The sequence below is a fragment of the Protopterus annectens genome, chromosome 1.part2 (assembly GCF_019279795.1).
Source record: "Protopterus annectens isolate FY-2018-M chromosome 1.part2, PAN1.0, whole genome shotgun sequence".
NCBI classification, from domain to species: domain Eukaryota; kingdom Metazoa; phylum Chordata; order Ceratodontiformes; family Protopteridae; genus Protopterus; species Protopterus annectens.
This window is the reverse complement of record NC_056727.1, coordinates 1,069,080,762-1,069,097,132: the sequence shown is the minus strand read 5'-3', so window position 1 is coordinate 1,069,097,132 and position 16,371 is coordinate 1,069,080,762. Positions and strand designations below refer to the sequence as shown.

The window sequence follows — 16,371 nt, the reverse complement described above, 5'->3', positions numbered from 1 at the left end:
TTTCTGTTTAGTTTGCTATCACAGATCCAGTCTGAAACTGGGAGACTGGTACTGAGTGAAACACCTATAATGCTATCAAGGCAGCAGGTCGCAGCTTCCTTTCCTTCTATTGATTTATACTATATGTTACTGCCTGACAAAATATACGAAAACTGAATGTATTTCTCATTTTGGTTCCAAGAGTTCATGATTCATTACAAATATGGTAATTGTGAAATATAAGTGGTGAGATTTGTAAGGCATACAAGTGGCTTTTTGGGCTGTGTGGAGTGTCAAGGCAGAGGCAAGTGTATGAAAATGTGGAAAATATGAGGCTGCTTAATCCTAACTTAAGTAATTCTGTTAACCAGGCCACTGGACTACTGTGCCCTTCTGGAGGCTGCAAAAGATTTATTTGGTGAAGATAACTGAACAAAAGGGTGACTGGTATAAGTATTAAAAGGGACTAGTATGATAAGTATTAAAAGGAAAAAATGAATTATGTTACTATTGTAATTGAAGAGAACATTTTATTTTAAATGGGGAAAGTGTGCAGCAGTCTGTCCATGTCTTAAACTTTTACTGCATTTCATACGAGTGGGCAGAGCATAAACTGGTGATGCATTGTACTGTATTCTAGGTTGCAGATAATGCTTCAGCATATGTGGTGCTTCAGCTAAATCCCAGATTATTTTGGTGTCTTTGTTTATGCTTTTTAAAAGGTGCTTCCTTGACTTTTCTTTTCTCAAGCTAGCGTATGTAACTTATCAAGATATCCGTTGCATCAAGAACTTCCATGAACAAACTGTGATTGCTGTCAAGGCACCACCGGAGACACGGTTGGAAGTTCCTGAAGTTAGTGAGGTATGACCACAACTACTCAGTACTTTAATAAATGGAAGATATTCTCTAGAGCCGTGAATATTGATGCATTGTGTTCTCCTGAAATACTCCCAATCACTTTCTTTATTTTCCTGGTTAGTATGTAGTACCTGAGCATTTGTTCTGTTCTACTTTTACTCCCTTATCTCAGAGTATGCCTTCTGTGTTGCAGTGTGCACAAACATGCTTGCAGATTTTTTTTTTAAATTGGCATCTGCAGACGCTTTGCAATATCTTATTCTATTCTGCACTTGAATGCATTACCCATTCTCAGTAAGGCTTCATTAGGTTGCTGGTATTTTATAATTGTTTCCTTTACCATCATGGAAATGGTTATTTACTCTCATCTGGGTCTATCCAGTACAATGACTGCGGTGGTGGTGCTGCGGTAGCGTTGTCGCTTCATAGCAAGATGTTGTCCCGTTCGATTCTCAGCTAGAGCATCTTCTGTGTGGAGGCATACGTGAATGGGCTTGCCTTCGTTGAAGGTTGTGCGTCAGGGCTGGTAACCCGGTACGTAAAAATCCACTACCAATCATTAGCGGACCAGAGTTCTGCTGTGGCGACCCCTAACCGGGAAAAGCCGAAAGACACAATCTGGTTCTATCCAGTAAAATAATTCAACAGTAATGCATGTAAATTGTTGCTGAGAACTTTAGGGGCCTTTTGTTCTTGTAGTGATATGGCACTACAGAAAATTAATGCTGTACATACTGCAACTTTATGTCAATGTTTTGAAACGAAATGTACCGCTGTAAAAGTTTTGTTTGGTGACAAACCCAAGTAATTCCCACCTAAATGAGAAAATTTTATTTCATCTCGCAAGTTAAGCAGATTCCATCCCTGTTTATCTCTACATAAAGAGCTGCTATTTTTTTAACATTTTTTTTAACATACTCAAAACATTGCTGTAGCTGGCAGTTGAATGTATTTCACCCTAAGATTTCTACACAAAGTTAAGTTCCATTTAGCTGGAACTAAGTCAATCCATATAGTTTCACTGACTAGTGATAGTAAATAATTTGGCAGGTTATTGTCAGATACGTTTGGTCACCACCTCCTGTACCTTCAGTTTGGTAGTCTTGTATTAAATGATCTGACTCAACATCTACTTTAACTGATGTAACCAGTCAGTGTTGACAGGCTTCAGTTATTCTGTCCAATTTAGATGTGATGTAGCCAACTGTTTGTATTCCCTTATTGTTCCTAAGCAAATTATTTTCATTGATATTTGACAGCAGTCCTTTCTGGCTTAATCTAGGAACTTTAAAGCAACCTCATACCAAAAACTTGCACTGCACTGTATTCTGTGGGGCCTGGGTTACAGATGTGACTTCTCTGGCTAATGATTCTGATAATGTCAGAATATTCACTACGAAATGTATGCAGGGTGTTAGAATGTCCAAAAGATTCTGGTTTTGTATTTTAACATTTTATCTAATGTGTTTTGTCTGGTCCAATTGCCCCTTCTAAGCTTGTAATGTAAAGGTTGTAGGTTTGCTGATGGATAGCTCAGCACCTTATTGCATGTCATTTTGTACTTGCATTCAACAGCATTTTTATATAATTTATTATAATAATAATAATAATAAAAACTTGGGAGCTTTTGGCACTTTTTCTGATGTGGCTGTTTTGGTGCAAATGGTTGAAGCAAGTCCTGCCTCAGTTTTCTACAGTCTATTATCAGTGGGTTAGAACTCAAATGTTTGCCTTTTTTTTTCTCTCTATTCCCTGCAGTGGAAAGGAAGAGGGAATGTACTGGTGAATTTACCTGTGCTACTAAGCTGCAAAAAATAAGCATGTGGTGATTTTATATATATATTAAAGGATAAACTGGTCCCTCGTGGATCACTGGATGGATAAAACTTCATCAAAGAATTCCACATAAAAGAAATATTATAAATAAGTCAAAGGGAGTGATTGGGTGGAAGGAGGTGGACCATAGAGTAGGGTATATGTAGCATGAAGGGGTTTCAAAAATTATGCACATTAAATAAAATTATAAAGTTTGCTAATCCTTTAGTTCAGATAAATTCATGTTTTTTTTTTCCGAAAAACACAGAATATCAAACTATCTAAAATACCACAGACCTAGAAAATATACAGGTTAAACAAAACACTTTAATATCTCTAGCCCCTCTGCCAAAACAGCCTTCAAGGAGTACTCATTGAAGGCTTTTTTGGCTGAGGTACTAGAGGTAGTGGTTTTTTAACCTGTATTTTTTCTTTCACATAGATGACCTGGTTAACATGCTGAATCGCGTAGACAAAAATAATCAAAATCAGGATTACTGGGGTGATAGTAAGCTACCGGACTACATTCTGAACATGTCATGCCTTTATGCCATTATTGAGAAGATTTATGTTTAGGCATTGTGTTGGTCTGCTTTTCTACATGTGTGCATTCGAGAGTTATCCTTCCCAATCAGTGGTCCCAATGCCTTTCTACCCAGATTTTAATCCTTCACTGCATTTTCCACCTCTACAGCTAGTTTCATAGTATAGTACTAGGCTATCTGCCCTGGGGCATTTGTAAGCCTAGCCATAGTGATGTGGCTTTTGCCACCCCATGAAATGGTACAAAAATGTACAGAATAAATTTAGAATACTGTGCCTCTGTCTAGTAGTGACACAATGAAGGTCCCCTTATATAATAGAATTAGTTTACTGTGCCCCTGTCTAGCAGTGACACAGATGTGACCCCTGGGGTAAACTTACGATCTCCCATCCACTCATCAAGATTTCTCTTGAAGAGAGTCAGTGAGGGGCTCTGCCTAATACGAGCTGGGATCTTGTTCCAAAGCATGGGAAGCCTCTGGGTTATGAATCTATCCCTCCAGCATGTCCTATTCATACTTGTGCCGAGGTTTAAGTCTTTAGCTCGCGTGGTCCTGATGGATTTGGATTTTTTGAGGTGGAGCATGTCCATCAGATTCTGATTGGACATGGCCTTGTACGTCAGGCAGAGATCACCTCTGAGCAGGCGGTATGCTACTGAATAGAGCTGAAGTTTCTTTAGTCTGGCAGAATAAGACATATGTTGGAGACCCTTGATCTTCTTGGTGAGGTACTTTTGTGGTCTCTCCAGCTGTTGCAAATGCCGGGTGAGGTACATACCAAATGGGGCATTGTACTCAATCATGGGTCTGATGAGGGAGGAATATAGGGGTACAGTGACATCCTTGGATCTGGATGTGAATCCCTTCATGATGAGGTGTGCAAGGTAGAACCACTTTGGCAACGTGGGTGTCAAATGAGAGGTCGCTGTCTACTTGGGTCCCAAGGTCTCTGATTACTTTTTCCGTACTCAGTGGGTTGCTGTCTGATAATTTGTGGGTACTTTGTTTTTCCCAAAGGGGATGACTATACATTTTTTGGCATTTAGTTTAAGGCCGTGACTCCGGCACCAGTTGTCCGTTTCTGTGAGGCCTTTTTTTAGGATGTGTGTGTTTGCTGGTGTATCGACTATGGCGCCTAGTTTGCAGTCATCTGCGAACTTTGTCAGCCACAGCCCTCCCATGTTTGCTTTAACATCTGAGAAATAAATGCCGAACAAGAGGGGTCCCAGGACAGATCCCTGTGGGACACCACTTGTGACTGGCTTTGAGTCTGACATTGCTCCAGCGATTTTAACTTTATGGGTTCTATCCTTTAGCCAGTTTGCAACCCATCTAGTGACATAAGGGTTTACTTTTAAGCTGTTGAGCTTATCTATGATGCCTGAGTGGGGTATTGTGTCGAAGGCCTTAGCGGGGTATTGTGTCGAAGGCCTTAGCCAAGTACAGGTATGCTGTATGGACTGCTTTGCCCTCATCAATGGCTCTAGTGACTGTTTCGAAAAAGTCAACCAGGTTTAAAAGGCAGGATCTGCCCTTTACAAAGCAGAACTGGGTGGGGTCAAGTGTCTGTAGGTCCCCTATGTCTCTGTTTATGAGTTCCATAATGATTCTTTCCATAGCTTTGCAGACCAGGCTGGTTAAGCTTATGGGGCGGTAGTTTCCAGGGTCTGTAGAGGCACCCCCCTTGTGGAGTGGGACCACTGTTGCTGTATGCCAGTGTTCAGGTACATATCCCGAAGTAAGGCTAAGGTTAAATAGCATTTTTATGTGTGTGTTTAGCTCCTCTTGGAGTTCCCGTAACACGCAACCCGGGATACCGTCAGGTCCCATTGATGCTGTGTTTTTTGCTTTAGGCGGTTCTCACTTGGACATCTGAGATGACAGGGAGATTACATTCAGCTGGGATAAGTATTTCTTCTTTTGGGGGTGAGGGAGGGGAGAAATTTGCACTGAACCTGTCAGCCAGGCAATATTGTGGGTTCAGTGTATTTTTTTGTTGTTGTGAACCAACTCTGAGCATATCTGAGGGTTTCCGCCCAGGTTTCTAACATAGCTGAAGAAGGCTTTGTGGTTGTCTTTAGTGTCCTTAGCGATTTTTCTCTCAAAGTTGGCCTTGGATGTTTTTATGAGAGAACTTAGTTTTCTGCTAATGTTGATCAGAGATGTCTTCCCTTCATGGGATTTTGCTCTGACGTGCAGTAGCTTCCTTTTGTTATACAATTTGTTTATGGCCGAGGTCCACCAGACAGGACGCTTACCTTTGGTGGAGAGGGAATTGGATTTATTTGGGATTGCATGATCCATGCATTCTTGGAGATGTCCATAGAAAGCATTTGTGAAGGATTCGGCATTGTGGAATGTGGTATCCACTGGCACAGTGGGCTTAAAGGATACCATCTCAGTCTTAAGAAGAGTGAAGTCTGCTTTAGAGAAGTTTTTCACTGTGGTCTTTTGTGCTGGGGGTGGAGGTGGGATATGTATATCCAAGGTGATTAGTTTGTGGTCAGATCTCACTAGTGAGGGGTATACTTCCGGTGTGAAGCATTTTGTCCCCATGTTTGTGATGATCAGGTCTAGTATATTATCTCCCCTAGTGGGAGAGGTGACTAGTTGTTCCAGTGCATTTGAATTTATGAATTCCAGGAACCTTTGGGCTAGGGTATTAGGGCTAGAATAATGTACCCAATCTATGTTTGGGTAGTTGAAGTCTCCCAGTATGATGGTATTTTGTGATACATTCATATCCTCCAATGTCTTCAGGAAGGCTGAGTGAGGTTCTTGAGATTGGGAGGATGGTCTGTAACATGCTACCAGTTGTATAGCAGTTTTGCCTATGGTTAGTTGCACCTGTATGGTCTCTGCTTCATGTGTTGCTATTAACCTGGAGGTGTGGGTGTCCTTGATGAATATGGACACTCCCCCCTCCCTTTGTGGTTCGGCCCGAGTTTTGGGGCCGAAAAGCATGATACGAGGTATAGCCTGGTAGCGCTGGGGTGCTCTCAGGAGCCTTGAACCAGGTTTCAGTTACTGCACAGACGTCGATGTTCTCCATGCTGAGGAGTGCATCAAGTGCCTGCATCTTGAGATTTAGACTTCTGGCGTTGCGCAGCATTACCCTTAGAAAACAAAAATGGAAAAAAACTAAGGAGGTGGGTTTGTCTTTTGAGCCTTGCCTAAAAAAGGCACTATGGGGGTGGCAAGAGCCTTGGCAATATCCGGAAGCCCAGTGGTGACAGGTGTAAGCCGTCCCTTGCGAAGCAGCGTGGCTTGTCCATGTCATCCCCGGCAGACAGACATTGGATCCCCTTAGAATGACACCAGTACTTGAGCCAATTGTTAAAGCTGATCATCTTGTCTTTGTATTGTGGTATCATTCTTGGTGAGGGCAAGATGCTGGTCAGGGTCATACCAGCCTGGGCTACATAATCGGAGAGCTCCTCTGTCTCTTTTCATGTAGTCCAGGGAGGTACGTCTCAGGTCATTCACACCAGCATGGACAATGACTGAGTCATATTTGTACTTGCTTTGGAGTGACTTGAGTGCGTGTGTTATGTGGCGGATCCTAGCTCCCGATAGACAGCTCCGTCACCCTCTCCTTGTTCAGCCTGGTCAGCGGGACATCAGTGTGTCTGACTATAGAGACTAGTGTATCAGGCAAGGTGTTTGGCCTTAAGGGCTGTGATTGGTTGACACTGATTTATTGAAGTATGTGTTGCATGTGTTTTGTTTTGAGGTGGTGGATTTTGATGTCTGCTTTGGGAGCCTCTGTTGTTTTGGTAAATTTTTTATTAGAGCCTCCAAGTATGTCTTTGTGTTTTTGTGTTTGGTGTTTAGATGTCTCCTGAAAGAGTACAAGCTGATTACACAACTGTATTTTGACTTGAGCATTTTACTGGGCCAGCCAGCATCTGCTGACTGTCTTTTTCAGTCTTCTGTTGACCTCATTTTGAGGACCCCTTTAGGTGTTCTGAAATAGTCAAATGCAGTATGTTAAATGTTCAGCTTGTATTGGTTGTTCACTGAAATAAGAAAAGCTATTGATAACTGACCTGTAAATGCATAATTCTTACTAGAATTATGCATCCTGCCTGGAACTTTTTTAGAAAAAAGAAGGCATAATACAACATGGTAACATCAAGAATCTGTATACTCTTCTCCCATTAATTGCCCCAAGAAATGAAATAACCCCAAGTCTGACATAGAGGGATAAAGTCCTGAGTATCATCCAGGTGACCAAAGTTTGAGTACTGGAAAGTGAGTAGTCGATGCTTGTTTTCCTGTGCTGGGGGGTGGAGGGCCGTGGTTTTAGTCATCTGATAATCAACATGTAAGAAGAGTTTGCTTGCAGGGCACTGGAAATGGCTAAGACTGGTGACATGATGGGCCAAGGCGGAGACAGTACATTTCATTAGCATATGTGGAAGTATGTGTCACCTGAAAGATGGAGCACGCCCTCAGTGTTGTAATTGCTCTTGTAACCCACTTTTGGATGTGGTTGGGGTTTAACAGAAATGTTTTCCGCAGCTACATACAGTGATTGCTGGGATGAATGGGGATATTGAGTGGTTTTCTGGCCTGAGGACAGCTTTGGTTCCTGAAGCTTGGACAATCCTAACCTGGGGATGTGGTGAAGACAGAACCTTAGGCCTTTAAGATGAAGATATTCCCCATGCCTATGGTGGCACAGTTGCTACAGACTAGTGTGCTATCTCCTTCACGCTTCCTTACGATGTGGTTCTTTCCAGCTGGTGCTGCTACACCCCCCACCATTGGTAGCTCTGTGAGGTGTGATTTATTATAGGGATTGAGAACGTGGCTCATGGCCAGCTGGCATAAAGGGGAAAAGCATAAAATGTTGCACTAAGAAATGGAAGAGGTTATGGCTGTCTGTAAGACAGTAGCTGTGGAGCCATTTAAAGAGGCCACTAGGGGACTTTGCTGATGTGGGTATATTATGTAGGAGTGTCTATTCTCACTTATTCTGAAATCTGCTGATATTATCCTTTCTGTCTTCAGCACTGTCCACTTACCTAAGAATTTTGATGGTTTCACATATGGGAAGGTTGCCATTTCCTCTTGGTGTCCTCATTGTTCAGCAGTTCCCATCTAGTTATACCTCTTCAGGATAAGCAGATTGGTAGAATTGTTTCATCTTTCTTAGCCAGAGAACTCATGGGTTTCTTAGAGTGAACTTTAATTCTTGCTGGTCTCAGCCTTTTTGCGCAGCAAATTGCACATTTTCCTCCATGCAGCTGCAGTAACTGCTAGTGCACAACCTCCTATATGAGAACCTGTGTATGAAGAGGAGGTAGTGGGGTCTCTGCAACCAAGTGCAATTTCTGCTTCCATTCTCTAATTTTGGCCTGTACATAGCTGTTAGTGGTAAACCACATCGGGTGATGGGAAGGCTGTGTCTTTACATATTGAATGAGAATCTTACTGCTAGAAGACCTCTTGTGCCTGTAGATTGCTCCATTTGCTGGCACTTTAGGGCTACAACTGCCAGTAGTACAGAGGGATGGGTTCGGTAAGGGACTATCGTACTGCACTTTCAGGGATTTCTTAGCATTGCTCAGTTCCCTAAGCGCAGAGAAGACTGTGTCCTTAGGCTGAGAGTGTTAGGAGTTATAGTTTGAAGGCGTGTCTGCACTGGGTTCATCCAGCAGCGACACATCATGGCCTGGTGATCGTCCAGCAGCGACACTTCCATGGCCAGCAGCAACACATCCATGGCCTGGTGATCATCCTGCAGTGACGCATCCATGGCCTGGTGATCATCCATCCAGCAGCGAGACCGCCACAGCCTGGTGATCATCCAGAAGTGACACAGCCACGGCCTGGTTCTTTAGTTCCCAGCTTCTGGCAGGGTTTTACAGGAAAGCTGCCAAACATGTCCCAGTCTACCCCTCCAGGATAGGCACACCTAGACTCACCCACTGACTGCATCTGGATCCATTAATCAAACTGTGGTCTGATAAGCCATAGTCGCAGCTTTATTTCTACACCACTGGTACAGGTTTGACTTTAGTTAACACTGACGGCTGTCTAGTCTTACAAGTTACAGGTTTAATTTCAGGTTTAATTTCACTTTTTGGGATCACTCTTTATGAAGATCTGGCAAGAAAGATATATTTTCTTTTCTGCAGGCTTGACCGTGCACTTCATGTCTCAGTTTGCTAAGAATATCAAAACTACCTTGGCATCGGGTCAGGGCTGCCACTTCCAGTTTGCATCTGATGTCCTTGCACTTTGGTTAGTCTGCTGGGCCTAGAGTTGTCACAAAGTTAGTGCCACCTGATGAGACCTTTGTAGGGATGAATGCGTCTCCATCTAGATAATTGCCGCTTCCCAGCCATAATATACGCTGTGGGAAGTATACTTGCTAAGAGAGGTGATGTTTTTGAGGTCTTTCCTACAGGTCGGCAAGAGACTTCCTCAAAGCCATAAGGTGTATATTCTCCTTTATCGTAATGGTATCCCTAGTAATGCTATGTTTGGTAGGTCCAGGGATTCCTGGATATTTCACTGAATCAGCACATGCAGTCCCTGTACAAGGTTCTACAGATGCTTCCAGAAGGAGCCACTTGGTGTGCAGAGCTGGTACACAAAACGAGGGCCTGTCCTTTGTACCACCTACACTGAGCCATTTTTCTGAAAAATAGATGCCTTCTACATCTGGTATGCCCATAGGCACTTCATTCCTTGGAGTGTCTAAGGCAAGTGGGCAGTCAACCTGATGAAAATGCTAGCAGTTGCCTGGAATATTTGCTGCATTAGGCCTCTTTATACCAGAGGTAAGAGGATGGGCACATTCTTCAACTGGAGAAATCTGTGTTCATGCATACACACTATATGCCAACTTCAAGGTGGATACAGAAGGTGTACTGGGTGAAACCTAGCCCGGTTTTCATAGCGCTGTATTGTTTGAGGGAACACCTCTTCATTATGGTGATAAAGATTGCAATAGAGCCATCATGCTTCCTAGGGCAAACGTTAGAACTGTTCCCTTGGATATATATGGCACCCTGATTCATCTGAACCTGCTGGGACTTGAGCAATTTGGATTTTTTCATTATTCTCCTTGTCCGTCACATTTTTCTAAAGCTGTTCTGTGTATTCTGAATAAAGCAAGTAAACCAAATGAGAAAACCAGGACTTCTTGCAGGCAGGCATTGCCATAATGATTTTATTTTAGCAGATCTGTTTTCAGCAGGGCTATACTAGTCTTCATTTAAAGTGCATGCAAATACCATCTCTGTATGCATTCCAAGGTAGCAAGTTCACGAAGGGAACGCTCCACTTTAAACACCAAGGAAAATGATTCCACTACTTTGAAATCTTTTTGCAAAATCTTACCTTGGATCATTTCAAATTGGTGGATCATACTTAAGTAACTGCCATTGACGACAGTCTCTTTGTGACTGACACTACCTTGGGTACATTTTAAAACTACAGGCCCTGATGTGCAGTAAACCAATTAGTGTTCCACAAGAACATGGTCTTTCTCAGAATTAACCCTTTTTTATAGGGAGTAGTTCTTCAGCCAATTTAACCATTTTTTCCTGAACCCTAGAATAACGAGGAGATTTCCACAGGCAATATAGATATGTCAAGGCCAGCTGCTTAAAACTGTCGGATCATAATTTTTGATGTTTGCCCAAGAAAAGTTAGCAGGCCAGTGCAGGTTGCTAGCTAATTGCATTGATTGGCCCTCGTATGTCTCTAATAGCAGAACAATTAAAGGCAGATTATGGCACCCTCCTCCTACAGCTGCTTGCTACTTCAGATGCTTCTAAAGAAATGTCTCGGTATAGAACACTTGCAAGGCAGATGTATGGTTCTCTGTACTCACTTTCGTAACTCCAGGTCCTTGATCTTGCAGTCCAGAAACCCACCATCCTGTGAGGCCTCATCTAGGGGGATTCCACAGAATGACTGCTGCTCTTTCTGCTCCCCATCCCTGATGTAGCTGTGGGTGTCTTCCCATGTGTTAGGAATTCGATAGCAATTGTGATTCATATGAAGAACACAGATTTGCAAAAGAAACCCATCATAAAATTAGATGGAGTAGAATCGTTGTAGGACAAATCCCATATACCCCTTCCTGTCTCAAGTTTGGTGATCTCTAGATTTAAGGAAGGGACTGGAAGCAAGAGAAATAATTACCCTTGCCAATACTTTTATCCGCCTTACTAAAGGTATGGTTCTGCAGCCGAGTTTGCCTTGAAATCTAACTTTACATAAAAGGCCGTTCTTCCCAAAGGGCATGGCTTTCACACTAAAACACTGAAGATGGTATGAACAGACTGTCTCCATCTAGGTTGCAGGAGTGCATCTTTGCTTAGGGAGCTTGTACATCTGCGAAGCCGCTCAGGCAGATCACTGCCTGTATATGTCAGGAGTTCTACTGTAGCAGTGATCCCGCTTTAACTGCTGCAGTTCTGTGAGTTTGTCACAGCTGTACCTTAGTTTTTGAAGCACTGGATAGAAATGCTGGCATTTTTAACTGTCATTCTGCAGTAGAAGTAGTTGCTAGGATTCCAGAGGCAGCAAAAAAAGTACTATTGGGGAAGCCAGACTCTGAAATTTGAATCCTTTTTTTTTTTTTTTTTTTTTTTTTTTCTTGAGTACAGCAGTAATCCACATCAGCCATTTCAGACTGTTCCCTGGAGTACTTTCTGCTTAAGTGAAATGCACATAGTAACACAGTCAAATGGAGGCTGAGGGAGGCTGAAGTACAGAATACCATTCACAGCCTTAATTGTCTTTTAAAACTTGGTGCATCCCAAAGCCAGTTCCACCCTTAACTTATTGTAATTATCCTAAATAAACCTTTGAATTGAGTCCCATTGTTCCACCTTTTACATCCATGTTTTGCAATGTCTAATGCTTCTTGGCAAATTGATTTTGCTTAGCTGACTCCATGCCCACATTTTGGCGAGTTTGCATCATCTTACATTTCTGGTCTTTCCATGAGGTGAAGCTGTTCATCCCTCTTCCATCATCTTCCTCTAGTATGTAGTTTATCAGTAGAATGGCGTATGAACTGCATGTAACATTTCATAAATGTAGTGTCTTGCATAGCAAATGCAACCTTATTCCCTGTCCCTCAATTCCCTGTCCCTCAATTCGCCAAAGTGAGAATATTTTCTTTCATCCTTGGATGTATGTATTTAATTGAAACTTTCCAACAGGAGCAGAATTGATCCAAAGCCTGTCCTCTTCTCACCTTTCGTTTTGTGTTTCTGTGGCTTTCTGATTGTACTACATTCTGCAGAGACCATAGGATAAGGCTTCTGAGCTCCAGTCCACATAAATTAACTCGCTAGTATTCTGTATTTGATGGATATACTGCTGTGCTGATGTTTAGACATCTTTTCACACCTTTACCACTCTGCACATTTGCTAGAGTTTCCAGAGGTATAGCTGCTTTAGTTAAAGCCATTCCTGAAGGCCAGGATTAGACATCTTGTTTTTCTTGCTGCCATACACTTTGGCTGTCTTTTTCCACTACCTTTGTTTCTACTGGTGGTTGCAGGCCCTGTCAAAATGAGTCTGCATATGATATATATATATATATATATTTGTTTTCATTACAATCAGTCTTTTTGATTTATTTGTGCAAGGTCATTCCCTTTCCAGAGGGAGGAGTATCCTTTACTGCTGTGGAAGTTGTGGAACTGTTTGGTGGGGAAGACGGGGGGAAAATGGAGGGACCAGTTTTGATGCTTGTGTACTCTGTATTGGTTATGTTTGTGGTGCCAAAATGCAAACTACCAATGGTATGGAGTTGTGACCAGATTTACTTCCTGCATGAATCTGTCTATACACTGTGCTTTTCTTTCTACACAAGGGGTCTGTACCATAGTGTCGTGGTAAGGTCTGTGACTTGCAACTCCAGAATTTGGAGGTCTTTCTCTACTTAAGTCATTTTTATAGTTTTCCATGTTTTCCCAATAGTTACTGAGATTTTCTGTGGGTGTAGTTTCCTCCTTCTGCCCAAACATGTTTGATTTAATTAGTCTATGTATTACATTTATGCCACCCAGGTCATAATTGACAAATGTCTGAAAATGACCAGCTCACTTCCCATTTAAAGGTACCTGAAGGGTTCCATTTCATGTATGAGGAACTTTGGACATTGATCTAGGGTTTGACCCTCTTTAGTTCACATTGTATTCTTGCTTGTGGTTGTATTTCATGGTTTGTATGTGAATGTGTTATTTGAAATTCGTCTAGAATTTTGTGTAAATGATATAGATAAATGATGTCCACTGACTGAAGTGTCAAATGCTTTCTGTTTGGGTGGAAGTGTTCTTGATACTTTTAGGCAGGAATTGTGTATATTCTGAACTGGAAATACATTTACCGTGTAAAAGTGTATTTTAATGTTATGGTGCACATTTTTTTTTGCATGTCTCTCACTTCAGGTTTTCCTTCTTGATTGCAGAAAAATCTACAGATCTATCTGAAAAGTGTGAATGGTCCAATTGAGGTATACCTGTGCCCAGATGAGTTAATAGAAGAAGGCAGTCCAGTGAAGAAAGGAACAACTCCAGTTAAGGACAATGTCAATAAAACGCCTGCTCCTTCCCAACAGAATCCTGCAGAAGTGCCGCCACAGTCACAGGGTTGGTTTTGCAATTTATTGGGTGGTTTTGTCTGGCCTAATTTTGTCACAACTTTTGTAATGATTAATGTGTACATGAGTAAATATTCTAGGTTGTGGGTGTTCCACAATGGAAGGGCAACCACAAAGTCAGTAAAATTTTTGGATTTATTCCCATGGCTATTTCATGCATTTGTTATGAAAGTCTGTGTGATTTGCAGACGTAAAAACTTGAGGGAAGGCATTCTGTAGATTGGAGTTGCAGTTTATGCCCTGTAAGTTACTCCTACTCTGTACAGGAGCAGTAAGAGTTGTGAAAATTACTACCTAGTTATACTTCAAACATTGTTCAGCACTATTGTAAACCCATTTTTGTGATATCCTGGATTTGTAAATAGCATGACTGGTAGCCCAGCTTCCAGAGCTGTACCCCCCCCCCCACACACACACACACACACACACACACACACACACACACACACACACACACACACACACACACACACGTTTATGGTTTCGGCCAAGGCCCTCCTACTCAGATGCAAGGATGTCTGTGATGTAAGCGCATTGACCAACACCATATTCAGATGTTTTTTGCCATGCAGTTTGTGTAGCTCTCTGTGGTTTGTAGCTTTACAAGTCTGTTGATCAGGCTTCTTCCAAAAACAGATAAGTACCCTGAGGCATAGTCCTCAACCTCCTAATGCAAGAAATCTGAGCTAAACCTAATATAATGGGGGGATAAAAGCCCAAAGATTAGGGACAGATATTAAATCTTGCTCTTATAAACTTTATTAAAAATTTACTAAAATAACAGGATTTGTGATTGCGTGTATTTTCTGAATATTATGAAGTCTGAAACTCAAACATATGTTTGGTGATTTGGTAGAAAACCACAAATTTTAGGAGGAACGGACCAAAAATATGAGGTGAACAGTTGAGGGGATAATTTTGCCTTTTATGGTCATTAATTTAGCTGAATGTCTTTTTTAATCTAAGTATGATTTTGAGGTTGTGGCTTAAAGTAAATTGTGTGAGGGGATCCGAACCAACAAAAGGACTTTCATAACACATTTTTGTTTTGGCCCAGAGCAGGACAAGGACTCTTGTCCACATTATGCCCAATTCACTCTGGCAAAAACATGTAAAAGGAGACGGTCTCTCCAGGAGTTCACAGCAAAAATGGGGCACATTCCTGGTGACATGTACCAATGGCAGTGTAGTTCAAGACCTTTGGGAAACTTTTTTGATCTGAAGTAGTTAACTCCTCAACCTGTGGGTTTCAGATCCAATATGGATTCGAGCCGGCACCTCTCCAAGCTATAATCCAAGCTCTTCCCCTTACCCATGCTACACTGCAACCTCCTTCCAACCCTCATGCCTAGTTTGCTGCGGCTTCGCCAAGATGTGATCTCGGAGCTCCAGGCAGGTAGGGTAGGGTTTTCCTTCTTTTAACTGTGTAAAAGTTAGTTTAGTGTGCGTGGGTGGTTTTTACCTTCCCTTTCTTCCCCCAGGTTTTACGTTCAAAAAAAAAAATAGTAGTAAAACTTGTGTTTTTTAGTTAGTGCAAGTCTCCCTTTCCTGCCTTTGCTGTGTGTGTTTGTAAGTAGGGCTTTAATTAGCTTTATTTGTTGTGGGGGTTGAGATGTCGGACCCTCAAAAGCAGATTTTCTCCAAATGCACAGTGTGTGGCCAGAAGTTGTCCCTGGCTGATGGCCACACTCTGTGCGTCATGTGTTTGGTGTTTGGGGTTTCCCCACCTTTCTTCAGGCTGCAAAATTTGTGCTGCCTTTAATCCCAAGGGCCCTGCAGGATCGCAGGGCCAAATTAATTTTGGCTGGGCTTCTCCTGGCAGAAACTGCTGCTGCTTCTTCCTCTACGGCCACGGCTGTGGCCATATCAGCTTCAGGTCCTCCTCCCCTGTCCGAGACTCACTCCTATACAGGGTGACAGAGGCCAGGAAGAAGCATGGGGTGGGGGAGAGAAAGAGAGAGACAAAGATAGCGGTCATAAGAGACCAGCGGATCAGTCGGATCTTTTGGGTCCTCCTGTTAAAGTTGTCACTACCCCGGACAAGACTCCAAAGCCATCTTCCCCTCTGTTTCGTTCCCCTAGATTTTCTCTGGAGCCGGAGGAGGAGGTTTGGCCAGCTTCGAGGTCATCCTCGCATTGGCGCCCTCGGCCGGTGTCGATGTCCTCCAGATAGACAAGAAGCCTCTTGGAGGCTGACATGGACCAGATTATGAGTTGTAGATTCAGCTGCAGATGGGAGTGTTGCTGGCTCCCCCTCGCGCCGAAGCTGGGAGTTCGGCTTCGATGTTTGCCCCGATGGCTCCTTCACCAATCCATCCCCAGGTTTCGGAGTCCCTGGATCCAAGGAGCCCCGGAGTCAGGAGGTCGGCGCCGATGGTTTCTCCAATCTCGACCCCGGCTATGCCCTGGAGTTTGTCAGATCCGAGCTCTCTGAGCTGTGATTTGGGCGTCTGATGCGAGGTGTGTGTGGGTCATCGGCTCAGTTATGGTTGGGACATACCATTCCTCTGGGTCAGTCTGTTCCAGATT

General features: G+C 42.8%; 1 protein-coding gene across 1 annotated transcript in view; it reads left to right on the top strand.

The window, feature by feature from the left end:
- The window catches only part of E2F2 (E2F transcription factor 2), a 199,982-nt gene that overhangs the window by 136,172 nt on the left and 47,439 nt on the right, over positions 1-16,371 (top strand). Inside the window, exons 5-6 of the mRNA XM_044059979.1 lie at positions 729-843; positions 13,651-13,831. Of these exons, the coding sequence (XP_043915914.1) occupies positions 729-843; positions 13,651-13,831 (296 nt within the window). The remainder of the gene's footprint in view (positions 1-728; positions 844-13,650; positions 13,832-16,371) is intronic.